Source organism: Vulpes vulpes, chromosome 4, assembly GCF_048418805.1.
Source record: "Vulpes vulpes isolate BD-2025 chromosome 4, VulVul3, whole genome shotgun sequence".
Lineage (NCBI taxonomy): Eukaryota > Metazoa > Chordata > Mammalia > Carnivora > Canidae > Vulpes > Vulpes vulpes.
The window spans coordinates 98,481,233-98,508,041 of NC_132783.1; the positions used below are offsets into that span (position 1 = coordinate 98,481,233).

The window sequence follows — 26,809 nt, forward strand, 5'->3', positions numbered from 1 at the left end:
AGCCTGGCATGGGGCTCAATTGCATGACCCTGAGATCCTGACATGAGCTGAAATCAAGGGTTGGAAGCTTAACCAAGTGAGCCAAGGGCTCAGGTGCCTGAAGGACAATTTTTTTCTTTAATGGAAACTACCAGACCTCTTTTGTGTGCTCATGGGAATGATTCTGTGAAGGAGAAAGTGAGGCTGGGGAAAGGAACAAATGATTGGAGCAATGTCCCCAAACAGGCAGGAAGGTACAGGAGAGAGCTCCTTCAGCCCTGGCCACAGGAAGGCAAGCGGCAAGGTAGGGGTGTTGGAGCTTAAGAAGAAAAGGTGTGGATGCCAGGTCTGTGGACCACTGAGCCCATGCTTTTCCAACTAAAGAAGACTGGACCCAGAGAGACAGGCCTCCATTGGACTCTGGCTGGTCCCAGATGTGACCTCAGTTTCCTTCTGCAATGTGAGGTGCTCCTCAGCCCTATCTCATAGGCCGGGGGGAAAGTTATGGCAGATCTGTGGACTAACAATGTACTTGACACTCTGACACAGAGTAGGCGTTCAGGAGCCTGGAAAAGGACAATCCTTTGGGCCACCCTGGTAGGCACATGTCTTACTACTAGGACAGGGAGTTGGGTGCTGGCCTGTATTGTTTGGAAAGAATACATTAACTGCAAAAGCCAATTGCCTTGTGCTGCTTCCCACTGAGATTCTAGATAAAGCCACCTGCAGCCATTCCTCCCTGTGTGATGTGGGGTGCGCACAGATCGCATGCTGAGGCACCCCTCAGGGTCCTGGGCCCAACCTCCCCTATCATGACCACTTATCAGCTCAGTGATCTTGGGCAAGTCCCTGTCTCTTTAGGCCTCAGTTTCCTCACTTGAAGCGTGGAGTGGTGCAGTTGACCTCCGAGCCCTGCATTTGGACCCATAAGTTCAAGTCTTTGTCAAGACGCTATTCATAATGCTAATAACAAACACCAACTCTAGCACCACCAACTGCTAGGTAACCTTGGCCAAATCATTCATCCATGCCCAGTCTGCAAGTGGGGATGGTGCTATTTCCTGCCTCATAGTATTCTGGTGAGGACTGGAAAAATCACCCAGGTAAAGCTCCTGGCATTTCGTGCCTGGCACACAGTAGGTAACTAAATTAACCAAGAGGCTCAAAGCTTTCAAGAAGGGTAAATGACTCCCCTACAAGGCCTATACAGAGCTGCTGTTTTTGTTGCATGGCATCCCACCCCTCTTCTTGTCCCAGCACCCAGCTTTTCTTCTGAGAGAACTGCTCTACTCCCACCTCCCAATTCCACTGATAACTTGAGGAGGAGGCCTTAACTTGGCCACTCTGTCCCATCCTCCTGGCTACAGAGAGCAATGAGGCTAAACCTTGAACTTTAGCTAGACCTTGTAGGAAAGCAACTGGCCTGCTGGATTTGTTAATCTGGTGGGATGTGGAAATGGAGCTGCTGGTGGCCTCCCCCTGCCCCCAGGAGTATAGCTGAGGATGGTGCTAATAAAGATGTCGGCAAGAAATAAAGGCAGGCTAATATTTTAGGTGCTGTTCAATGAGCCCCTGCATCAAGCCAGGCTTACAGGCAAGTGTTCCCCTGAATTTTCAGTCACATGAGACATTGATTTTTTTTCCCTTGCTTACGAATGAACCGGTTTTTGCCACTTAAACCAAAGATTTCTGACAGCATAGCCTGCAACGCCATGGCCTTGGACTGGGTGTTGCTTATTTGGTCTGACCAGCCTTCCACCACTGGGCAGATGAAGGACCAAGGGGCTATGACAGTGACCACTACGGAGTTCTCTATAAGACAGACAGAACTGCCTGAGGACATGGGGCCTGAACTCTAGAGCTCTAGCAAAGAGCTTAGAGGAGCCAGGGAGAGGAGGGGGAAATCTGGCCAAACCTACCTTTCCTGGGTCCAGGAACTACTAAATTGAACAGAAAGTCATTTGCCTGGGTTTAGCCCCTTCTCTTTGGCCCAGAGGAGCATCTAGAGAAAAATTATAGGTTCTCAAAATGGACCTCTCCGGGATTCAGCAAGCCCATCCTGGTCTTTGCCCCCAAAGAATCAATGGTAAACTTCAGCAGCCACAGTAAAGCCCTGTGGGAGAAGGTACAGTGCAGTGTAGTTTACTTGGGAAGGATGGGGGGAACTGGTGGTGCCCTAGTCTGTCCATCCAGGAGCTGCTAGGGAACAAGGAACCAGAGAGATACACAACAGCACAGAAAAATCTAAAAATGGGGCAAGTGAAAAAAAAAAAAAAACCAAAACAGTAAGAGTCTTAGCACAGTCCCATCTATCTATGCATGTAAAACCTACATATTTTTCAACACCAGAGTGGTGCCTATCTGGGCAGGGGAAGGTGTGATTGGGTAGAGTAGGGGCTGGGGATGAAGTAGAAAAGTCAAAAAAGAGAAGGGGCTTTCATGGTCTAGGGATGACACCATGCTTTGAACTGACATGTCTGAAGAACTCAGCACCAACAGGGAGGAGTCAGGCACCAGTGCAAAGGGGACTATTGTGATCACAACCCTGGCTATACCCCTGGATCACCTAAGGAGCTTTAAGGGATCTAGATTCCTGGGGGCCACTCCTTGAAGCTCTGATTGGATTGGTCTGGGTGCAGCCATAGCTGAGATCCACTGAACTAACATAGACAGATGTACCTGGGTTCGAATCCTGGCTCTGCCACTCATAAGCATGGTGGTTTTAGGCAAGCCATTTGCCTTCTCTGAGTTCTGAATTCTTTATCTAAAAGGGGTTAAATCCCCATCTTGAGGAGAAAATGAGAAGGTCACGAGAGAAGCACACCACATACCAAGATCTGTAGCTTGACCTCCTTGCAGGAGGAGGCTGGGCTAGGAACATAATTCCATCAAGTGAAAGAAATAGGTGAAGTGTATGAACCTTTTTATTTCTGAGACTTAAATTTAGCTCAAGTTCCAGGGCAAATAGAGGGTCCCCCTGTCCCACAAGACAGGAAGGATGCTTCCCAGATGAGGGGTGCCAGATAAAATCTGGGATGCCCAGTGACATTCGAATTTCAGAAAAACAAATGCTTTTATACATCTGTCCCAAATATTGCACGGGACATACTTATACTAAAAAGTTATTTTTCTTAAATTCACATGTAATGAGGTATCCTGTATTTTTATTTGCTCAATTTGACCACCTTAGATGACACTTGAGCTTGTTGGGTTTCAGTCTTTATTTAGTAGGGTCTGAGAGAGGTGAGGGAGGGGTGAAGGAAGTTTTCTATTCTGGAGCTTCACAGCTGACAGTCTAAAGGAACTATATCACCTCCTTGTTCCTTGGAGGAAAAGGAGATCAGAGGGCTCTGGATTACACAAACACTTGGTTGCCTTATATTTATCCACTTGGTACCTTAGACACCACCATTGGAAAGCCCAATTCTAAGAATTGGAAGAGGGAGATCCATTTATGGTGGGGTTTCTGTGGTTCTCATGTTGCCTCACTTCATGCTAGCAACTAGGGTACCTGTTGCCTTAACTCAAGCCATAAAAAATTATGGAAGCTTATTTTCATTATAACTTTTTTTTTCTGATCATGAGTTGTTGGCAACTGTGGTGGTGGTGGTGGTGGTGGTGGTGGTGGTGGTGGTGGGAATTACCCATAATCCCTTTACCCAGATGTCACCAATGGCAATTTATTCTTCCCCTGGGAAGGAAACATTACACTTTGATCACATGCCAGAAACTTCCCCCATTATCTCCGAGAACCTTCAGAAAGAAAAATAACTTTATTGCCCTTTCTGAATATAAGAGCACTATAAGCTCTTCAGACAGATTTTTTTTAAAGTAACTCCTAGAGTATGAAATGAAATTCACCTAGAATCCTATAACTCAAATGGAATTCTTTGAATCTCACTTATAAACTTGGTTCTGTAGCAGAGGTGCTTTCTGTCAACCAGCACATCTCAGGCACTACCTACAGATGAGGAAACTGAGGATCACATCTACCACATTACACCAGTGTTCCAGGGGGGCTCAGTAAAAGTTTGCTAAGTGAACAAATGAATGAGGGAAGAATCCACGACTCCTCACAGGCTTATTCAGATTCATTAAGTCATCAAAGGCTGCTTCCACTTTGTATTTTCAAAAAACCCTAACCCATTTGTGCAGATTATGGGATGGATATGATTTCTTGGACATGAGGGAGCAGGTGAAAGAGTAGTGATTGCTCTGTAGGAATAAAGAACTCCAAAGAAGAGTGACAGGAGATCTAGGAGGCTTTGGAAACCTGCATGCAAAACCTTCTACAGAAAAGAGTGTGGGGGAACATGGTTAAAATGGCTAAGTAAGGCCCACCATGCAAGGTGGGTAGCTATTCACAGTCTGGTCTGCCTAAGCCTGGAATTCAGACATGTGCTTCCCCCACATGCAAATATGCATGAGATTTCTGACTTCTAAGCTTTTACTTCTTGAGTACCTTTTATATGTGAGGCACTGTGCTGTGTCCCTTTCATATACCCCCTCAGTCACCCTGCAAACAATGCCATGTGGGGGGGGGCGGGGTGCTACCATGGACCCATTTTACAGTTGAAGGAACTGAGGCACATAGAGTTTTTAGTCACCTGGCCAACACCACATAGCTGGCAAGTTGGGAGTCAGGTATAGAACAGAGGTCTGTGTGACTCCCAACCCTCTACTCTTAACCACTCAGAAGTTCTGCCTGCCTTCTGGGAAAGGAGGGCACAGCTGGGATGTATGCATTTTTCCTTCCTTGCCCAATGGTGGTGTGGATGGTAGTGGTGGGTAAGGAGCCGGGGCCAGAGTTTCCCCTCAAGGTGCAAGACAGAAAAACCAGGAACAGCCCAGACATTCAGATACACCAACTATGGTACATCTATATCACGGAATACTACTCAGTGATTACAAAGGAACAACTACTGATTCACAGGGCAGCAACATGGATGAATCTCAAAAATACTGTGCTGGGATAAAGCAGCCAGGCAGAAATGCCTTTATACTGTATGATTCCATTTACATGAAGTTCAAGAATAGGTGCAACTAATCGATGGTGAAAAATCAGAACACAGGCTGCCTCCAAGAAGGGGGGTTACACTCTCTTGGGTTATGTATGGCAGGTATAGAAATCAGTCAAAACAAAAAACAACCCAAACTTCAGATCTGTGTATTTACTGCAGGTAAATGACACATAGGGCTGGGTCCAGATCCTCTGAGAAACCTTATCTATCTTTACTTCCCCCCGCCCCAGAAATCAAGGCTGGGCTGGCTCACATGTAACCTGTGAGTTCAAGAGCTAAGGTCACAAATACAAAGCAGGTCAGTGGTTGCCAGGGGCTGGTGGTAGGGGAGAATGAGGACTGACAGCTTAATGGGTATGGGTTTCCCTTGGGAGTGATGAAAATATTTTGGAACTAGAGGTAATTGTTGCCAACTGAATGCCACTGAATTGTACACTTTAAAATGGTGATGTTGATGTTATGTGAATTTTAAATCATTTTAAAAGTAATAAAGAAAAAGGGTCTCAAGATAAGGGCTTCTGCCCCTGTGGATTCTCACTACCAGGATTTCAGCATTAGTGGCTGCCTCCTCCGTTAGAGCCAGAGCTAGCCAGGCTTGTTGCCTGCCTGGGCAATGGACCTTGAGCCCCTTAACGGTGGCCACTGGGGCATAAATTTCATCTTGAGTAAGTGGATGTGTGATTGAATGAATGAGCTGATGAATAAGCACGTGTATGAATGACTGAATACAGGACTGTGTGAGCAAAAACATGCATAAATGAGTGCATGTGTGAGCAAATGAACAAGAGAGTGAAGGACTTAGCAAAGGCATGGACAGAAGAATGAGTGAGTTGCATGAGCAAGTACATGATGTATGAATGAACCTGAGCCAGGGCATAGACTCTGGACCCACCCCTTGTGGGTTCCAGTCCAGGCTTTGCAACACCAAGTTATTTAACCTCTCCGTGCCTCAGTTTTCCCATTTGTAAAATGAGGATGGCGGATTGTGGTAAAAAAAATAAAAATGAGTTAAAATGTATAAACTGCTTAGAGCAAGGCTTGGCAAAGTAAGCCCTTCGTGCTGGCGACATTCAAAGAAATAACACATCCATGCGCACAGAGAACCACGGCCTGGCCCGGACCGCGACCTACCGAGGAGCTGCACTTCATCCGTGATGCCGTAGACGTCGATGAGCGCCCACAGCGGGCCGCCCACGGCCACGCCGCAGTGGAAGAGCACGGGCTCGCCATCGTTGACGCTGTAGAACACGCGGCCGTGGCGGTCGGCCCAGTAGGCCAGCACAGTGTCGCGCAGCGCCAGGTTCTCGGGCAGCGCCTTGGCCCAGTAGCCAGGCCGCGTGACCAGGTCGGGGCAGGCGTACTTGGGGATGTCCTGGGCGCTCATGAGGGACGGGTCGTGTGCCGTGAAGCCGAAGCGCAGCGCGCCGCTCCAGCCCGGGCGCACCGCCACCAGCCGCAGCCGCACCTGCTCGTACAGCCGGATGGGCCGCTGCGTGAAGGTGACGCCATTGCAGAAGCTGTTGCGTCGAGTGGCCCGGCGCGAGTGTCCATCCAGCCGCACGTTCTTGCCTTTGGCCTGTGCGTGGAAGCGCGGTGCTTCGCCCAGGACTGGGCGCCGCTCGGGGCCGGGGCCGCAGCACGGCCGGGTGGCCAGGAGGCGAGCTGGTGGGCTCGGGTCTGCAGGAAGACACAGGCAGGAAGGTTAGGGCCTCTCAGAACAACACGAACAGATTCGTCTTTTAATGATCATTTCTATTTCAGATTCCATCTTAATTAGACCCGTAATTGATAAACTTTGAGAAGGTTCCAGCTACCGCCAGTGCCCAAAGCTATCACAACACAGTCACCATATTGTGATTTTCCCTCCCATTTACCCATAGAAAATGAAGGCATTCTTTCTTTATAAGCAAGGTTGGCTTTTCTAGAACATGCACCTTTCAGGATTCACTTCGAAGGGAATTTTGCCCCAAAGGACCTGGAGAATCTTGGGATGGTCTTAAAGTTGCTGGCTGCTGGCCTCAAACCCAGGGGGCTTAGTATTGAGGTGGGGGCTTCATCATTCCCACCTGTCCTCCTCCATTCCAAGGGCAGTTCCTGGGAGGCTCTGGCAGCCTGGGAGACGGCAGGGTGGATAATTACTGTACGAGTCTCTGCCACTCATTCACAGCAGCAGCTGAGTACAATTTTCATGGCAAGTGCTTATAAATCGCAGGCAACCTCTGGCACACAATGGTCTGTGGTCATGGCAGGAGAATAGCCACCCAGGGAAGGAGAGGCCGCTGCAGGGACCACTCCTCCCACACTAGCCGTGGGGTTCACTGTGCCATGGGCACATTGCTGGGCTTCCATTAATACTGAGACTAATGGGAGTGAGGACAGAAAAAGGAAGAGAGAAGTGTGATGATGAGGCGGGCAAGCCATGGCTCCCCTCCCCAGCCTGTGGGGAAGGATGCCCCAGTGAGAAGGCAGAAAGCCATGCTGGGAAGCTGGAGGCCCCTCTCCAAGCAGAAGCCACTGATCCACAGAAGACTGAATACAAGGACTGAAGTCCAAGGAAATACAAGGACTTAAACCAAAGTCCTGTATAAGAAAAAAAAAAAAAAAAAACCCAAAAACTTAAGGGACTTGAATCATTCATCTATTCAACAAATGTTTAGTAAACACCTAGTATGTGCCAGGCACCACGCTAGGCACCAGAAATCCAGTAATCACCAAGAAGGATAAGGTTCCCACTCTGATGGAGTGGACGGACATTTGTGGGGGAGGGGCAAAGTCAGACAATAAGTAAAACGTAGTCTACCTGGTGGGATGCGATCCAAAGGAAAAAAAACGCAGTCAAGAAGTAGGGAAGAGAAGTGTTAGGATTGTCAAAGACGGCCTCTTTAAGCAGTGCCTTCTGAGCAGAGGTGAAGGGAGTGACCCACGAGGGTATCTGGGGGAGGAGCGTTCCCAGCAGGGGTAACAACAAGCGCAAAGACCCTGAGGTGGGAATAAGCCAGTGTGGCTGAGAAACAGCAAGGAAGCCAGCTGGGATGGTGTGAGCGAGTGGGGGAGGTGGAAGCGAATGAGAGCAGAGCTGGAGCAGTGAGGGGCGGTGGGTGGGGAGGAGATGCCATGGTTGCTGCTTGTTTTTTCTTGAACCAATTTACCCTGAGCTGAAGGTTTAGAGCAGAGACATGGCAGGACTGCTCAGGCTTTTGTGTGAAGGTGGGGGTACTGCTGGCTGGGGCCAGGGAGTGGGGGGGCAAGGAAGCTGAGAGCTAGGACAAGGCTACTGGATTATTCCAGTCAGAGATGGTGATGGCTGAGATTGGGAGGTGGGGAGCTACCTGTAAAGGTGGTGAGAAGAGGTCAAAAGCTGGGTGTGTTTTGAAGGTAGTAGAGATTTGGGGTTTTGAGGGTTTTTTTCCCCCACAGATTTTATTTACTTATTCATGAGAGACACACAGAGAGAGGCAGAGACATAGGCAGAGGGAGAAGTAGGCTCCTGGGATCCCGGGATCCTGGGATCGTGACCTGAGAAGGGCAGACGCTCAACCACTAAGCCACCCAGCTGCCCTAGGGCTTTGAGATTTTAATAAGAAACATTCAGTATACTTGTTTTGGATGTTTAAAATATAGTCACTAAATATGACAAAATAATGATGGGGAAGCAGAGAGGTGGTTAAGGAGGGGTAGAGAGGTATGAGGGTCGGATCCTGGGAGGCAGGGGCTTTTCCATTTCATCTTTGTTTTTTTAAGAGCTTATTTATTCCTGAGAGAGAGAGAGAGAGAGAGAGAGAGAGGCAGAGACACAGGCAGAGGAGAAGCAGGCTCCATGCAGGAAGCCTGATGTGAGACTCGATCCCCAGACCTGGGACCACACCCTGAGCCAAAGGCAGGTTCTCATCCGGTAAGCCCTTGAGCCACCCAGGCATCCCTCCATTTCATCTTTGATTCCCACATGCTTAGCAAAGCCCAGGCACACACTGGGTACTTGATAAACGCCAGCTGCTGCCGCCTCTATTATGTTAGAGCTAGAGCAGACCTCAGAAATCCTTTACCCTGATGAGCCCATTTTATAGGTGGGTAAATAGGCCCAAAGAGGGAGGGGGGGCCTGCCAAGCTCAAGGTCTGTAGGGGTCTGGGCAGGCCACCCCAAGGCAGGAGGCAGGATGGCAGAGGTTATTTCCACCCAAGGAAGATAAGAACACTCTTCTGCTTCCAAGCCGGTTGAGCTAGGTTTTTGATATTTGCAACCCAAACTTCCTTGATTGATAGGAGTCACTCAGTAACCCTGCACAGAACACGAGACGGGGGCCCCAAAGGGCTTTCAGCAGAGCAGGCCAGCCATACCTGCTATGGAGGGGAACCCCAAGGCTGCGAGGAGGGTGGACCCAGAGCCAGACTGCAGGCCACATCCAGAACAAGGATAAGAGTCAAGGCCCACCAGAGAGAGCGATTTCAGAGGACAAAAACAGGTAGGAGGCCTATGACCCGAATATAAACCATCAGGAGAGGTGGCCCAGGGAGCACAGAGCCTGCGTTCTGCGTGCACACAGGCTTCTCTGGTGTCAACAGGCCGAATTCTCCCCAAGGTGCCCACACCTGGCAGACTCTCCAGGAAACATTCACTATGACCACAGATGAAAAGCCCACAATAATCACGGTCACGTGATTATTTTTCTCTCCCCTGACCTCACTGTTCTCCCATCCTTCCCTCTCAACTGGAGAATTTCTTTACCAAACAGCTTGGGAGTCCTGGGGAGATGTTCTTTCAGAGTGACCTGGCAGGTGCAGTGAACAGAACGCTGGCTGGGGAGACACACTGCTTTGTCACTACAAGGGGAAGTTTCCTGTAAAACTAGCTATATGTTAGGACACAATACAGCCAGGCGGCCTGCGAAGTTTACATACTTGTGTAGTCTTGATGATATGATCCAACCTCCTTCAGGGATGAGGGATAAACACTGTGTCTACCAGCCTCAGAGGCTGACGGGAGGTAGAAAGACCAGAGTGAAAGTGCCTCAGAGGATACGTTATTTTCTACAAACTGAAAATGCTTAAAATGAAAGAACAATAATCTCCAAATGGTACACCAGCACTTGCTTGTAGCTTGGTTCCGGGAAAGTGGCTTCCACAAGAAAAATGTGAATGTGAGCCATGGGGGCCCGTAGAATCCCTGGTTCAGAGATGTCAGCGGAAAACCTGAAGTTGAAACACCACAGACACATATAGAAAAATCCCTCCTTCCTCCTGCCTTCACAGCCTAACTCCTAGAGCATTATGCACTGTCCCTGCCCGGCCCTTAGCCACGGAAGAGCCACTGGCTGTGCCCTCACTGTGTGCTGAGCTTCAGGCCAGATGTCTTCTGTATGGAACTGTAGCTAATTCCCAAAATTTTCACCTGCAGGATTTTCTAGGCAAAAACCGGAGCTCCAGGCAGCGGAGACCCTTCCCCCTCAGCTGCAGGAAGCAGTGTTGAAATGTAGTCAGCAATCTCTGATCCCAAAACAGTGTTCTTCCCTCCTGTCCCAGCTTTTTCTTTTCTTTTCTTTTCTTTTCTTTTCTTTTCTTTTCTTTCTTTTCTTTTCTTTTCTTTCTCTCTCTCTCTTTCTTTCTTTCTTTTTTCATAAGAGATATATAGAGAGAGGCAGAGACACAGGCAGAGGGAGAAGCAGGCTCCATGCAGGGAGCCCGATGGGGGACTCCATCCCAAGACCCTGGGATCATGACCTGAGCCAAAGGCAGACACTCAACCACTGAGCCACCCAGGCATCCCCTAGCTTTCTTCCATAAGCAATGCAGAAATGCTGAGTACTAAGTACTGAGTACTTTTTACAACTTCATTGCCATCAGAACCCACATCCAGTTTTCCTTCCTGCCTTTTCGTTTTCTAATTCAATGTTACATAAAAAGCATTTTCCCCACATGGTTCCTGAACATTCACAGTGCTTACGTTTCATGGCTGCAGAATCTTCCATCTAGGGCCAGAATATCCCCCATCGTTCCCCTCCTGGGGATCACTTCAGCTGTTCCCCCAAATGGCCAAGTCTGTGGCCACAGAGGTTCCTAGCTGCTGGCACCAGCACCAGATTCAAATGGGCATGCTGTCACCAGTGAGAAAACCTTCTGCCAGGAAGAGGCCCCATGACCCCTTCCTTCCACGGAGCACAGGCTGGCCTTGTGAGGCCTTTCACGGCCAGTGAACCCCTTCCCCTTCTGGCCAGGAATCGGACCTGGGGACTCTAAGGACAAGGCAGAGGGGGTGTTGTGAGGTGGGAGCCCAGGAGACCTCTGCAGTAGCCCATCCCATGTGTAGGAGGGAGCAAGAGACATTCTTGGCCCAACCTCACAGTTGACCAAGGGCGGTTTCAGCCCTGCCAGGACCAGAGGGGAGGGTCTTCCCAACGTTTTGTCAAGGAAGCCAGGCTTGGACTCTAAATGTAGAAGCAGAGATTTGGCGGGGGATATGTACTGAGTGGCTGTGGACAGTTAGGGAGGACAAGACTCTATTCTGTCTAAATGTTTCCACTGCCCAGCTTTGGGCAAGTCCTTTGGTAAGACAGGTGGAATAAGAGCAGCTCAGGTGGTAGTTATGTGGCTTTCCCACATCAGTGTCTTGGGACATCCCTCATGGCCTCTGGGTTCAAGCCTGTGCTTTACTACTCATTTGCCTGGGATCCCTGGGCAGTCCCGTCACTTCCCAGTGCTGCTGTTTATCATATGGAATAGTATGTGACCTTAGACCCCTGTCTCGGGCTGCTGAGGGGCTGTGAGAGCACAGAGAGATCCAGGCAGAAATCCTGGCACATAGTAGATGATCAACTAAACGTTCATTTCCTTCCCCGTGGGAGCAGCAGATCCAACTCCTGGGTGAGCCCTTCACCTCCATCTCTCCTGGGGTTTTATTTTCTAAATCTCGGTTTGAGAAGCAGTTAAAAAGAACACAGGCTTAGGATCAGACAGATCTGGGTTTAAAATCTGTTTTGTCATTTCGTAGCTGTGTGATATTAGGGCCCCTGTTTAACTTCTTTGGGTCTCCCCACCCAGACCTACAAAACTGGTGGGAGTCCTCACCATCCCACAAGAGTGCTGTGAGGAGTCTTGAACTTGGGAAATAAATCCATCAGACATGATGCATGGCAGGCACATCGTAGGTGTTCACTAAACACATGGTCTCTCCCTTTAGCCACCTTCATTCCTTTGAAAAGAAAAGATTTCTGACGTCCTTCGACATCAGAGATGTCCACTTGTAGGTCTGGGGAAATACATCTATCTTGCCATGTTCCTCCATGGAGGGCTGGTGATCTTGGCCAGGAAAGGCCTCTTCAAAGCCCTGGGGTTGCATTCCCTTAGTGTCTAAGGACAGAGGCCTGATTTTAAGCCATCCCAACAGTGTCCCAAATGTGCACTGTGCCACCTCCAGAACGTTCCCCGCTCATTGCCCCAGCCCAGCCTCTCCATTGATCTAAAAAGAGCCTGAGCAAATGGCATTTACAGCCAAGAGGATGGCAGGAAGCAACACTCCAGCTTCTTTGGCCGCCGAGATGACAGCTTCCGGCGTGCTGGCATTCAGCAGATGGCATTCTGGCTGAAATTTTCAGCAGGTTCCACTCCACAGGGAAAGGGAATCGCCAGCTGAGAGAACAGTCTATTCTGTACCCTCCTTTCATCCGCAGCCTTTTACTGAGCCCCTGGTACGTGCCAGTGTGTGCCTCTGTTTATTACTTCATTTAGTTCTTGGGACAACCCTGCAGGGTAGGTTTTACCACCTTCGTTTTCCAGGGGAGGAAACCAAGACTGCAGGGCTGGGCAGTGGCAACAGAGGGCCAGGCCTGGGCCCTTCCTCCCACGTCATCGCACTTCTTTTCCAAGGCAGCCCCCCCGTAACTGCTGGGAGCAGGGGTCGTGGCCCTCGTTAAGGGCGATGAAAGCTGTGTAGGCCTCTCTCCTCTGAAAAGTACCACACTCTCTGCACACAATTTGGCACCCAATTTCAGGGGCTTCTTGGACTCTCATAACCTCTAACCTCAGATGGTACAACTCCAGTGAGAAGTCGCTGGTTTGAGTGACATTTGCTCAGGTCCACAATTCAGTCAATCCTGTTGGCAGTAGGAAGCAACATGGTTGTGTGTGTGTGTGTGTGTGTGTGTGTGTGAGAGAGAGAGAGAGAGAGAGAGAGAGAGAGAGCGCGCGAGAGCGCGCGCTTTAGAGAGGAAAACTCAAGGCTAGTATTGGCAAGGCTTCCCTCCACCCAAAGCGGGACAAGAATATCGGTCTTCTTTGGCAACAGGAAGTACCTTTGCCATTGGTGGGTTTGAATGTGGGCTAGAAAAAAACTAACCAACCTTCCCTTCCCTCACCTCTGCCAACTGGGGCAGTGACAGGCACTCAGGAGGAAGACGCCTGCGTAATGGGACTTTGTTCTCTGTTTCAGAGGCCCAGTAGGCTGGCACCCACGATGGAAAGGGGCCAGCCCACACTGGAAACCGCCACCCTGCTCCTCCCCTCCCCTTTTCTTTGCAAACAGAACCCGGTCACCCCAGTGCAGCTGGGAAGGCCCCACACTCCTGTCAACAGCTGCAAGGAGGCCGGGGAGGGAGGCCAGAGGTCACACAACACTGCTTGTTGGGAGCAGAGCCCACTCCTACCAGGCCTGAGTGGCAGCCCTCTTGGCTCAAGTGGGCTCAGATGCACCAAGTTCCCAGGGGGTGAGGTCATCCCAATGACGCTTCCGAAGTGTGCTCAGGGGAGTCAAGACTTCCTAGCCTGTTCTGATCCTCTGCTGGGCCCCTTCACTGTGGCTTCTTCTTGATAAACTGCCCCAAGAAACTCCAACCCCAGAGGGGTTGCCAGTTCCCATGGTTAGGGCCCCACTGCCATAGCGGGACAGGGTGGGGGTGGGGTGGGGAAATGTGCCCTCATTCTTTCTCAAGTATATCACTTCCTCCTTCATCTGACATTTATGGATCATGCACTCCATGCCAGGGCCTGCACTGGCTGCAGGAACCCATGTACTGAGGAGTCACACACAGTCCCTGCCCTGTGAGCTGAGACCAGCAGGGGGATGGACGCAGACACCACGACTGCACAGGGTGGGGGGGGGGGAGGGAGGGCTGGGGCCATGGGGACACTTCACAGAGCAGCCACATTACAGGCCTGAGGCAGGAGTGGCTGGAAGGATGATAGGGGTGGAAAAGTATGTGTGATGCAGAGGGAGCAGCACAAAGGCCCCGAGGTTAGAGTGAGTGGAATGCACTCAAGGAACTATAAGGAGTGTAGGGCAGAAGGGAGAGGAGAAGCTAGAGAAGGAGACTGGGGCTGCATCACAAAAGGTCTTAAAGGCCGTGCAGAGGGGGTTAAGTTCTCAAGTTCTGGGAATCACTTAAGTGTTTGGAGCAGAGAGAAAAACCCCTGAGGATCCTTCTCTCCAAAGAATGAGATTTAAGCCCAGTTTCTTCCCATAGAAACTGTCCGCCCCCCTCTCTCTTCTCAGCCTATCAAAATGATCCAGCATAGCGGGAGTAAGAAAATTGGTTTGGGTTATGGATGTTGCTTCCAGCTGCTGGGATGGTCCTGCCCCTTGGCACCTGCTTCTCCTCCAGGCAGCCCCTGGCAGCCGTCTGGTGATAAGCTGGCTCAGTCTGCCAGCGTTCTCCTCCTTTGCCTTGGGGGCAGCCTCTCCCCTGGCCTGGGTGGGGCACAGAAGCCTGACTGCCCACTAACCAGCGGGGCTCCATCCTGACTCTTAGGGAACACTAGATCCACTGATCCTGCTTTTCAGGGTCAAAGCTCTGAAAAGAGAGGCTGTGCATTTTCCTGTTTCATGCCTCACTCCACCCCATGGACTCTTGCTAACCTCCTGACCTGCAAGAGAAAAGCTAGACTATGTACCAGAAGCCTAATCCACCTTCTGGGGAAGAGGTGGATTGATGCCCTGGCTTGGTCTTGGGGAGGGGGGTGTGTGTGGATGTCATCAATCAGCTTGTTTTGAGCTGTCCAAAGGCCACAGTTTGGCAGAACTTGAGATGAACAATAAGTAGCATCTAAAAAAGGAAAGCGGGTGGGTGACTGATTACAGTGGGGCAGGGACGGAACCCCATGCCTAACGTCCCTGGGCCTGGACAAGGAGTTGGGGGTGGGGCTGCATCAGAGAGATAGACCTTCCAGGGGGCGATGCAGAGACTATAGCTGGCCCGACACTCACCAGGCCTCCTGTGCTCCTCCTGGGTGAGGTGACTAGTGCCACAAGACCTGCTGCTAGTGAGGCAGGGAGGCTCTGAGAGGCTGGGAGAGGCACCGAAGGCCACACAGCCAGGAAATGGTGGAGTTAGCCTCTGAACCCATACCAGCCTGGTTTGAGAGGCTGCTTCAGGCAGAGTGTAGATGTCATCCCTGCATAGGAGGATCAGAGCACAGTGCCTGGCACACAGTAGGTCCTCACCTAATGTTTCCCTCCCTGCTGCGTTTGGCTCTGAGGCCTGCCAAGAAGCGACTCTGAAGGGTGCCTCTCCCACTCTGCTTCCTTCTCTGAAGACCTAGCTTTCTGGTTTCCCTCTACTCTCCCCATCACGCCAACACAGTGCCTGAGGGTTCATGAGAGCAGGTGAGTGAGGATTGAGGATGCTGCAGGAAGCCCTCATGGTTTAGGTAAACAGCTGGGTCATGATTAGACTCAGATGTGAATCCAAAATCCGTGCATGCTTTTGACAGTATGCGGAATTGCCTCTCTAGCCAACCAGCGGTTACATTAGTGATCTATCACAGGGACTGGAGAGGAACAGGACTACTGGCCCTGTTGTTCCTCCCCACCCCCCACCCCAGCCCATCCATTTCAGGAGCCTTCAAGGAGACTTACAGAGTCCTTGTCTTGTGTTGGGCTCAGACTTCTAAATGGAGTTCCCTATTTATATCTCATTGCCTCCTATAAGGGAGGTACCACCGTCACCCTCATTTTCAGGATGAGGTAGTAGAGGCTCAGAGAGGGACACCACTTGCCCAGGGTGACCCAGGTTAGATAGAGTAGAACTATTTTAACTCAAGACGGCCTCCAAAACCAGTGCTTTTTCCACCACCTCTCTTGGGATTCCAGCCAAAGACCCCATCTATAATTACTCCATGAACTTGCACAAAGCTCTGGTCCCCAATGTCCCCATCTGCCAAATAGGTAGGTTCCAAGCACTCTCTGGTCCTAGGAACAGAGCCCCTGGGAAACTGCAGGGATGAAGGTCTGGGTCATTGTCAGGGTCAGGGAAATTCCACTGTCCCATCTCCTGACCTTGAATTGCCCCGAACCTCGAGGGAAAGGGAAGCTCTTCTGTGGAGTGGAAAGTCACCAAGCAGACCCGGCTCTGGAGACACAGGGTATGCACATGCCCACCCATCTCTTAAATCTGTCATCCTTGGGCGGGTGGGAGGGGGTGCGGGGAAGGAAAGAAAATACATGCCCAAGGAATATAATTGCAATACAAACAGTGTGTAATGTTGAGGATATAAACAGAATACACTTGTTAATGGCTGCGGGCATCCTGCCGAGTGCCAATACCGCCCCAGACACCCCCATCCCACCCATTTCCCCAAATGGCTTACTCATAAAAGAACTTTCTCCCCACTGCCCAGAGGTGAGGCAAGAGGCCAGCTGAGTCTCAGTAAAAAGAATGAAGAGAGAAAAAGTGACAAGGGTGAGCTGGGACTGATGTCCAAGAACAACTATCTCAAACCCCACTCAGAAATATCTGACAGAGTCTGCAAAAATGCTGAGGCTGGGAGGCTGCAGGGGTGGGGGTAGGGAGAACCAGACCCAGACAAGGGCAGGTGGTTTCAACTTTCTGCACCTCAGTTCCTGATCTATAAAATGGGCCGAAGAGCTCCTGACCTGCAGAACTGGCAGGAGGATTTTATAAGTGAAAGATTGTGAAGGGTGTTTAGCAGATGAATGCTGGACAGCATAACCCATAGGACCCCAGGGTCAAAAGGCACCTTAATGAACAATTCATCCCAGATCCATCTGATGCTCAGTTGCCCCTACAATGTTCATGTCAAGTCCTAGGTGGGTAAAACACCAGAGCCACTCCAGCAAAGGGCACGTCTTCCTGCCTGCCCTCGTTCCACCTGTAGGCTGCTTCCACAGAAAGTTCTTCGTTTGAGCTGAAATCTGCCTCCACGTGATGTCCGTGCAACTGGTCATGTCTGTGTTTGGTCCACAATGCCCTTCCCCATCAGGTCTGTTCTCTGACCTCAGGGATCTGCAGAGAGCTCTCAGGCCATATTGCTAGGGAGTCTCTGCCCCCGGGGATGATAGGGCCCTCGCTTTGCTGTCTATAAAGCCCTCAGGACATCAGCTCTCCCCTGACCTGCTTTGCAAGGGGGCTGGAGATCTACACATCAGACTTCAGGGGATATCAGCTGGGGTCATCTCAGTGAGCCCACCGGTCACCTGGAGACTGTCCTCACCCTGCTATACCTAGACGCAGTATGTGAGACAGGCTACTAAAGAAATAGGTCAACGATGAAAAACTAACCCACCAGGACACTTAGAGATTTCTGCTTAACAACACGAAGGCTTCCAGTGCTCCCACGTGACCTCCCACCCTGACCCACAGTCATCCTTCTCAGACCAACAGCCTCTCCTTCTAGCAGGAACCATGCTGGACTTTTGCCCCGGGGCAAGTTATTTTGCCTCTCTCTGCCTCTCTCTGTTCTCTCAACTAACAACAGTAGCCATCTCCTGAGGCTTGTCCGGAGGGTCAAATGCAGGAACCCACTTAGAGTAGCGGCTGGCACTGACCAGCTGCGTGATAGGAGTTACTGGTGGTTCCTCTTCTGTGTCTGTCTCTCAGGAGTGCAGGGCTCAGCCCAGAGCAGGGGCTTGCTTCCCCAGTGAGTACATCATCCAAACAGGCATCCCGCATGAGCACGCACTGTCAGACACTCCGCATGCCTGCGAGGTAACATCATTATCCTCTTTTTGCAGAAGAGAGAGCTGAAGTGTAGAGAGACCGAGTTGCTTGTCCAGCTCCAAGGGGCAGGACGGAGACCCAGGCATGCAGGGCCGCAGCCTGTGAGGTTACCAACTGTGGCGAGAATGCCAGCACAGCAGGGAGACGGGGTGCTCCTCACCTGCAGGAAAGCCCGGGTGCGGGACCACAGATGGTTCTCACCCTAGCCCCGTGCCCTTGCTGACTGCCTGGCACTCAGGGCGGGAGGGCCTCTGAAGAGCTGGGCTCGGGGGCAGAGGGTGTGGATACACCGTGACGCCCGCCAACGGGCAGTAGGGGTGGCCAACCGCAGGCCAGCTTTTACCAGGCAGAAACAGCAGGAGCCTGAGCCTCAGAGGGGCAGGAGGAAGGAGTACAGAGCTCAAGCTCACCCTCCTCCAGGGCAGGACTCCCAAAGGCCACCTGCGCCTTTTGAGCTATAGAGTCTATAGGCCTGGGGTGAAACTTTCCCACAGGCAGCTTCATTCTGGCTGCTGCAGATGTAAGTAATTCATCTTCCGAGGACAGAGGGTGGGAAGAAGCACCTGCAGGAAAGATGGGTTGAGAGGGGCAGGGCTCAGGATGAGGACAGGGGGCAACAGCCCCAGGAGGCCACAGGGCACAGTGCCCCTTGGTGACGGAGGAGCAGGAGCTTTGGAGCTGGGCAGGCCGGGGGTCCAATCCCACTCTGTCACCTCCTGGGCTGCCTTCTCAGGGCGTGTCTCCTTTTCCCTCTGAGCTCAGTTTCCTTATCTGCGGAATGGGAGACTACTTCGGGAAGGCTGATCCCGACAGTGTAAAGAGGATGAACTAGATGGGGGCCAGCATACTGAGGCTCTGACCACTCTACTCAGTGGTCAGAGCCCAGGTGAGCGCTCACTACCTACAGGGCTGCACCCAGGCCTCCTTCCTTCTCCCTCACCGCTCGAAGCACACACCTGGCTTCTGGGCTTCTATTTTAAGCCCTCACAGAGCACCATGAAGTACAGAAAGCCTTGTGGTCCAAAAGAGGGCAGAGCTGACACTTCTTGTCCGTAGGGAAGATTAAACAGTCCTTATGGCCAAGCCCAGTGAAAATGCTACGCCCCTGCTGGCAAGCTTGGCACATCATCCCAGCAGGGAGCGTAGCAGCTAAGAAATCTAAGCCTCCTGACTGAGGGCTGGGCTGCAAGAAACCATCCCCTCCTCTGAGGGGCCTCTGCCCACCGCTCTAACTCCATGTACCACCCCCACTTGCACTGGGACCCCAGAATGCCACAGCTCCCCACATATGCCCTGTTCTCCCTCCACTCAGGCCTTTGCACATCTAGCCCCTCTGTCTTGAACAGCTTTTCTCATTTCCTTCTCTTGGCTAACTTATCTGCTTTCTGGTCTGACCAGACAGCACCTCCTCCGGGAAGCCTTCCTGCATGCAGCTCTGGGCTCTCACGGCCCCCAGGGCTCATCTCCCCCACTTACTGTAACTGTCCTGTCCTTGTTGGCCTTTCCCACTAGACCTTGAATCCCTAACCACACTGTGACCCCAGGTACAGCAGAGAGTCCGCCTGGAGGTCTAGTGAACAAACAGAAATGGCAAAATGGAACCCGCCAAGAAGAGAAATCCGATGTCAGACAAAGCTGGAGAAGCCTTGGGCATTGCGGCTGTCAGTACACACGAAAGGGATGCCTCCCAATCCAGCCCTGAGTTCAAGGCTCGCGATCCCCTGGGACCAGGCTTTCAAGCCAGGAAGTGAAGGGCACTTGTCATCCATCCCCATCCAGGGACCCCATGGGCACTCCCAAATCCTCCCTTTTCCATAGCAGCAACAAGAACCATGATCGCGAAAGCTCCAGGCATTGTACTAAGACTATCTGCCCTATTCCATTTAATTCTTGCCACCCCAACCATAAGGGAGCTCCCCTTGTCAATCCCACTTGACCGTGAGGAAACTGAGGCACTCAGAGGGAAGTACCTTGCCCAGAGTCACTCTACTGAGCAATGACTGAGCTGAGATTTGAAGCCCAGTAACTGGACTCTAGGATCTGTGTTCTAGCCCCAAACACCAGACTTCCCACTGCTGTGGACCAGTGAATAGTCTCATGACAACTCTTGTTAATCACTGGGGCCCATGGAGCCCAGTGCATACACACACACACAAAACTGACACAGAGTCTATGAAGCAAAAATACTCCTTACTATATCAATGCACTTGATTTTTTTAAAATTCTATGTCATTGAAGATTTTTTAAAAAGCTGGTCATGCATGACCTACAGTAGGTAGACCAGTTGGTCTGGTGGCTGGGCCTTGCTCAGGGCACTAGGCACCCACCCCTCCTCTCTGAGGCACAGGGCAGCAGCCCCTGGTGCTCTCCAGTGTTAGAACCAGCTACTTGTCCTGTTCTATTCATGCATCTGATTCCTCTTCCACTAAAGGCCAGCTCCATGGGGGCCTCCCAGGGCTTCCATCCCATTCCCAGCTGAACCCCCAGGGCCTGGCACACGATAGGTGCCCAAACGATGTCTGTTAAATGAATGAAGGCGCACACTCGGGAAAATGCGGAGCACACAGACACTGGAGTCCCTCCAGCCTGGGCACACAGCACCTAAGGACAGATGCTGGCTGCCTGTAAAATGGGGACAAATATAGCTCCTGTAAAGGGTTGTTGCAAGGATTTAAAATAGATAATGTGGGTAAAGCCCCTGACTCAGAGCTTGGCACAGAACAAGGTCAACATATTTCCCCCACTCCAAGCTCCAGGATGCCTGACTATTGAACTAACACTATAAAGGGCCATTGACATGGTCAAGCACGGACCCACTTAATGATTAAACCCAACTGGCAGTTTGAACTCAGCCTCTCCTCCAACCAGAACTATGGGTGAGCCCTGGAGGCGCATGGAGGGAAAGGTTGCAACGCGCAGGTGAGAGAAGAGGGGAGAGCCCCACCACCCTGGAATTCTAGCCTCCCTCGGCCTCGCTTGTTTATACTTTTATCTTTTCCCCTTACAAACCCCAGATGAAGGGAAATGGAGTCCAGACAAAAGGACCATGTGGTATTCGGGATAAGACAGATCAGGGTCTCCTAAACCCAGCTTTGCCACTGCCTGCCACACTGCCTGTGTGAGTTGGGTCAAGTGTTTTAACCTCTCTATACCCTATTCTTCTCATCTATACAATGGAGAAGAGCAGCTTACATTGCAGTATTGAACTGCAACTAGACAGAATGGGTAATGCACACAGTAGGAGCTTGGCAAATCTGCGTCCCCGTGCTGGCTCCTGGACACTTCTATTTATAGGGCTTTCATCTGAATTTGCTGATGCCCTTTGCAAAGACTGCCGAGGGGCTTCCTATATCAATCATGAAGGACCTTCCCTTTCTTTGACATGTTATCCCTGCACACAATAACATGATATCTCTCCTTCGGGGCACCCAACAAATGTTATCTGAACCATGGGTTGGAAGGATACTGCATATAGGAGGAAGAATATAGAACTCTGAAGCTAAATCAACCTGGACTCCAATCCTGGTTCTACCAACTGGATGAGCCATGTGAGCAGGGATGAGTCATTTTATCTCTCTGAGCCTTGGTTTCCTTAACTGTAAATGGAGATGATCCCTACCTTGCAGGGCTGCTGCGGGAATTAAATTCATTCATTTATTCAACAAATACGTACAGAACATCTACATACTAGCCAGTGCTCCAGGTGCTGAATATACAGCAGTGAATAAAAAGACAAAGTCCTCCCTGGGGAGACAGGTGATTAAACAGCTAATCGCGCCTACCGTGTGGCACATGGTGATCATGCTAAAGAGAGACACCTGGTGGGAGAGAGCAAGCGAGCCATGCCGGGGGCAGGGGCAATGGCAGGATCCTTGTTGGAGCAGAGAGCGAAATCGGGGAAACCATGTGGAGGTCTGGGGGAAGAATGCTCCAGGCAGAAGGATCAGCAAGTGCAGGAGCCTTAAGGAGAAGCATGCTTGGCGTGTAAATGGAGCCACATATGCAGGAAGCCTGGCATGGAATCCAGGTGCTCAGCAAATGCCAGCTCTCTATTTCAAGTCCCGTAGAAGGAACCCCACGCATGTGTCCTTTTCCTGAGAACGAAAGCACAAGGATTTCTACAGGGCAAGACTGAGCCAAGTGTTCTTTCAGCCTAAGATGCGGGCAACATGTGAGCTCTACCACTGGTTTTTGAGCCCCTGCCAGCCACTAGGCTCTGGGTTGGGCAACCAGGGATACAAGATAATCAAGACATGGTTTCTGTCCTCAGGCAGCCCCAAGGCAGGTTGTGGAGAGGGATGACGACAATGCAATGTGATCAGATGAACAAGCAGAGACTTAAGAAGGTCTCTAGGTACCATAACAAAGGGTGGGATTGGTGTGGATGGTCAAGGAAGGCTTCCTGGAGGAGGTGACAACTAAGCAGAATTTTAAGAAATGGACTAGACAAGGAAGGATATTCCAAGTGTGAGGAGCATCATGTACTGATCACAGAGTTGTAAAAAAAGGCACAATGTGTGTGAGAAACTGATTACACACAGGTTGGAAAACAATCAATGGCCCTTCATAGTCTCAGCACAGCAACTTGATGTGTCTCAGGAATTCCAGCTCTGTCCCCTTCCTCAAACTCAGGGCAAGCTTCGGCCCCAGGGGAGAGTTTTAATTTTTCACACTTAGCTACTGCAGTGGGTGACAACCTTAACCCCCAACCCCTAGCCCAGGGTGGCCCAGTCCACAGAGCAAGAGCCCTGTGGGATGCAGAATATATAAATCTCCAGCTATTTTTAGCCTGCCTGGCTGTGTCTGTCCCTTCACCCACCCTAAGGCTGACCCACAGGTGGCAGAATGGCTCTCTCTCTTTTTTTTTTTTTTTAGAACAGCATAAATATTTTTAATTAAGAAATTGTTTAAAGGGGCCCATGCTGCAGTCAGGTGTCTGTGGCTGGGAGAATATTTGCTGCCCTATTTGCCAACATCCCTGGATACCTCTGGACTGGGTGGGTCCATCCCCATCCAGCCAATATCCCTGCTCATAGGAGGTGGAGGCCACCACCCTGTAGGCGGACCTGGGTTCAAATCCCACCTATGCCTCTGACTAGCTGATGACCCTGTGCTGGTGACTCCACCTGTCTGAGAATATGGGGGTTTTGAATGCAGTGGTCCTAAAGCTGCCCCAAAGCTTATGAAGTAGGAGTTGGCTCCTCTTTCATAGGCCAGCCTTGGGAATCCCGGGCATGGCATCATCCATTGCAATCCCCTTCAGGGGAAGAAACAACTATTTTTTTTATATAAAGCCTGGGGCAGGGCATTATATGGGAGTGTTACAGCATAGACCAGTGATGTCTCTCCTAAAACCTCACACTAAATTTGTCCAGCAGCCGGGCAGCCGACTTGCTTCCACACTGAGCTGGGCCTTTGTACTTTAAAAATACACACACCTCTCACTTTCTGCCCAAAAGACGCTACCAATGCCTTGCTTGAAGCCAAAATAAAGACTTTTTCTAAAGACTTGGAGTGTGGGGGATGGCTGGTCAGGCAGTCGTGGGGCTCAACCCCACTCACCCCCTATTAGCAGTATGACCTTGGGCAAGTCATTTCTCTCCTCTGAGCCTCAATTTCTTTATTTGTAAAATCGGGATAAACATCTTTATAATAAAAAGCTGCTTTGTATGGCGCCCTGGGTGTATAAAGTGCCGGACACAGCCCCCAGCGCAGTGATGGGTTACCAAAATTAGCAGGTAATTCTGTAGTAAGTCCTCCTCTGCCCCCCACTCCCACCTTCCTACCCCACCCCCATCCCCTTACTCTGGCCCCGGAAATCCTAGGGTGAGGTTAACTAGGGGGCGATGCACTCTGCAGCGATGACTCCAGGGACTAGAGAGCCCCCAGTTGAGCGGACACCAGAGGGGGGCGCAGCCCGGGTGCGCGTGGGAACATGGCCAAACCAAGGCAGCATGTGCCGCGGGGGCGCTGGTGCCTGGAAATTGGGGTACCCCTGCAAGCGCCCCCCCTTCAGCAGCTGCAGTCTCGGCACAGCGGGTGGTTCTGGCCGTCGGAAGCTCTGGGGAGCCCGACTCCAGTCACCCCCACCCCAGGACGCCCCGGGCTCCCTCCTCAGCACCCTCGGGCTGAAACAAAGGCGAGGGGGCGAGCGGCATCGCCCCAGCGGCCCCTCCGCGCATCTGGCCAAGCAGGGAGAACGAGGACTGGGGTCCCCAAGGTAACCAGGACGCGGTACCCGTCCTCCCGGAGCGCAAAGCCCAGCCGAGGGGCGCGCGGAGCCGGGGTCCCGGAGGCGACGGAAGGCTGCAGCCCGCTGCGCGCCGAGGGCTCCAGGGGGGTGAGGCGGCCCTCCGGAAGTCACCCGGCGGGTCCCCTGGGCACGGGAGGACCCCGGCGCCCGCCTCCCGGGCGGGGCTCCCCGGCGTACCTGGCAGGGTCCTGTGCACCGTGTTGCCCATCCCTGCGTCGGGGCGCGGCGTTGGCGGCGGCGCGCTCCGGGTGCACGGAGGCTAGTAGGGCGGCGCGCGGGGGACCCGGGCCAGGGCCGGGCTCCGGGGCATCGCGGCTGCACGGGCGAGCCGGCGGGCGGCAGCTGGGGCGGGCGCCTGCAGGGAGGCGGTGGCGGGAGGAGGAGGCGGAGCCAACCGGCCCGAGCCCGCCGGCTCCGCCTCCGCCGCCGCCTCCCGCCGCCTCCAGCCGCGCAGGGAGAGGCGGGGCGGCGGCCGCCGCATCTTTTGAAAGTTTGGACCGGGCGGCGGGAGCAGGGCCGCCGAGCCTCCCGCTCTCGCCGCTCTCGCCGCTCCCGCCGCTCCCGCGCCCGCGGCAGGAAGACGCGCCGGCAGCGGGGTGCCCTCGGCCGCCAGGCCTTGCACTCATTTATTCCAGCACCGGGACGAGGCCCAGGGGGTGCCAGGCCCTCTCCCAGGCGGGGCACTTACGCAGGGTGCAGGGGGTGGGCTGGGGGATGTACACGCAGGCAGGTCACCTGCGGCAGGGCTAGGGCTCGAGGGCAATCCAGTCGGTGACCGGTGGGGGTGCGGTCTACATCCCACCCCGTGAGGGATGTAGGTGTCTACTGCAAATAGAAACCTAGGCAGTATCCAAAGGTAGGGAGGAGGGAGCATGTTAGAGTATTTATTAAGCACATACCAGGCACCGTACTGGACACTGTAGATACAGGCGAGGCAGGCAAGGGGTGAAAACAGAAATAACAAGCAATTTATTTATTTGAGTATTTTATTTTTATTTATTTTTAGAGTCTGGGTGTTTTTGTTTTTTTAAGATTTGTTTATTTATTCATGAGAAACAGAGAGAGGCGGAGACATAGGCAGAGGGAAAAGCAGGATCCCTGCGGGGAGCCCCATGTTGGACTCAATCCCCGACCCCAGGATCACGCCCTGGGCTGACGCTCAACGCTGACCCACCCTGGCATCCTCTATTTTTTTTTTTTAAGATTGATTGATTGATTTGTTTATGATAGACATAGAGAGAGAGGCAGAGACACAGGCAGAAGGAGAAGCAGGCTCCATGCCCGGAGCCCGACGCGGGACTCGATCTCGGGACCCCAGGATCGCCCCCTGGGCCAAAGGCGGCGCCAAACTGCTGAGCCACCCAGGGATTCCCCCGTCCCCTATTTTTTAATTTATTTTGAGGGGGGGGGGAGCAAAGGGAGAGGGAGAGAATCTCAAGCAGACTCCCCACTGAGCATGGGGCTCGGATTGAGGGCTCCATCTCAGAACCCCGAGATCATGATCTGAGCTGAACTCAAGAGTGGGAAGCTCAGCTGACTGAACCACCCACGTGCCCCCAAATAACAAGCAATTTAGATCACACAGTATAATGATCAAAGCCAGCAAAATAAATAACTGTGTTGTGGTAGCTTTGTCTGGGGGGCTCAGGGAGAACCTGGGGGCCCACCAGCTCCATCTGATGACACAGCAAGAATCAGCCCTGGGAGGAGCTGGGAGAGCCTTCCTGGCAGAGGGAGTAACAGGCAATCCTCATTCATCCATCCATTCATTCACCCCAGGTATTTTCGGAGCAGCTCTCCTGCACAGGAACCCAGGCCAAACTCGAGGGGGAAGTGAAGCCTGCTAGTTCCTGCCTTCACTGGGTTCCATTTTGCAGATTGGAACACTGAGGCTCAGGAGGTGCGATGACTTACTGGAGAAGATCCAGTTTAAGCCAGTTGTTTTTTTTTTTTTCCAACTCTGCTTTCCATGCTCTTGTATCCTTTATGAAATATATGTTATTACCCCACTTCACAGATAGGGAGATAGAGGTTCTGGAAATGGAAAAGAGGTGCCCAAGATCACCCAGCTGGTAAGAGGCAAAGCTGGCCTGGAGCTATGTGAATGAAAGAGGTATCGAGGACAGAACCCCCGGCTCTGTTTCTCCAGTGCCTTCTGCCTACGATTGCTGACCCATCCCGGAGGGTTCTCATTCTTCAAGATCAGCTCAAAGCCTCCGCCTCTGGGAAGCCTTCTCTATACCCCACCCAACCTGACTCATATGTGTCTGAACATAAGGTTGCCTTGTATTTGAGTTACAAATTTCTTATATTACAGGTGCTCTGTCAGTTACTTAATTTTTAGACTCAAGTCCTGTTTGGGAAAAATACCTGGGCTCAAAACACCCTCGATGCATAGGAGTTTGGGATGCATATAGAGGTCAGCATTATTACAAAAGGAGCCAAGGAAATTTTTCTCATGTAAGGCAATATGGTGCAAATGGGAATTTGTAACCGAGAGGGTCACAAAGGGTGACTGCAAAGGAGGGTGGTATAAACAGACCTTCTAACTGGTCACTTTCAGAGCATCCAAGTAAGTGGCTGTGTTGTGCACAGCACAAATGCGCATCTGCAGC

General features: G+C 51.8%; 1 protein-coding gene and 1 long non-coding RNA gene across 2 annotated transcripts in view; one reads left to right on the forward strand and one right to left on the reverse strand.

Annotated features, from left to right (window-relative positions):
* Positions 1-24,580, reverse strand: part of NEURL1B (neuralized E3 ubiquitin protein ligase 1B) — a 38,516-nt gene extending 13,936 nt beyond the window's left edge. The window contains exons 1-2 of the mRNA XM_072756586.1: positions 24,372-24,580; positions 6,132-6,677 (exon numbers count right to left, since the gene is read on the reverse strand). Of these exons, the coding sequence (XP_072612687.1) occupies positions 6,132-6,677; positions 24,372-24,402 (577 nt within the window). The 5' untranslated portion in view covers positions 24,403-24,580. The remainder of the gene's footprint in view (positions 1-6,131; positions 6,678-24,371) is intronic.
* Positions 23,974-26,809, forward strand: part of LOC140598646 (uncharacterized) — a 32,789-nt gene continuing 29,953 nt past the window's right edge. The window contains exon 1 of the long non-coding RNA XR_012001178.1: positions 23,974-24,161. This is a non-coding gene — a long non-coding RNA (uncharacterized lncRNA). The remainder of the gene's footprint in view (positions 24,162-26,809) is intronic.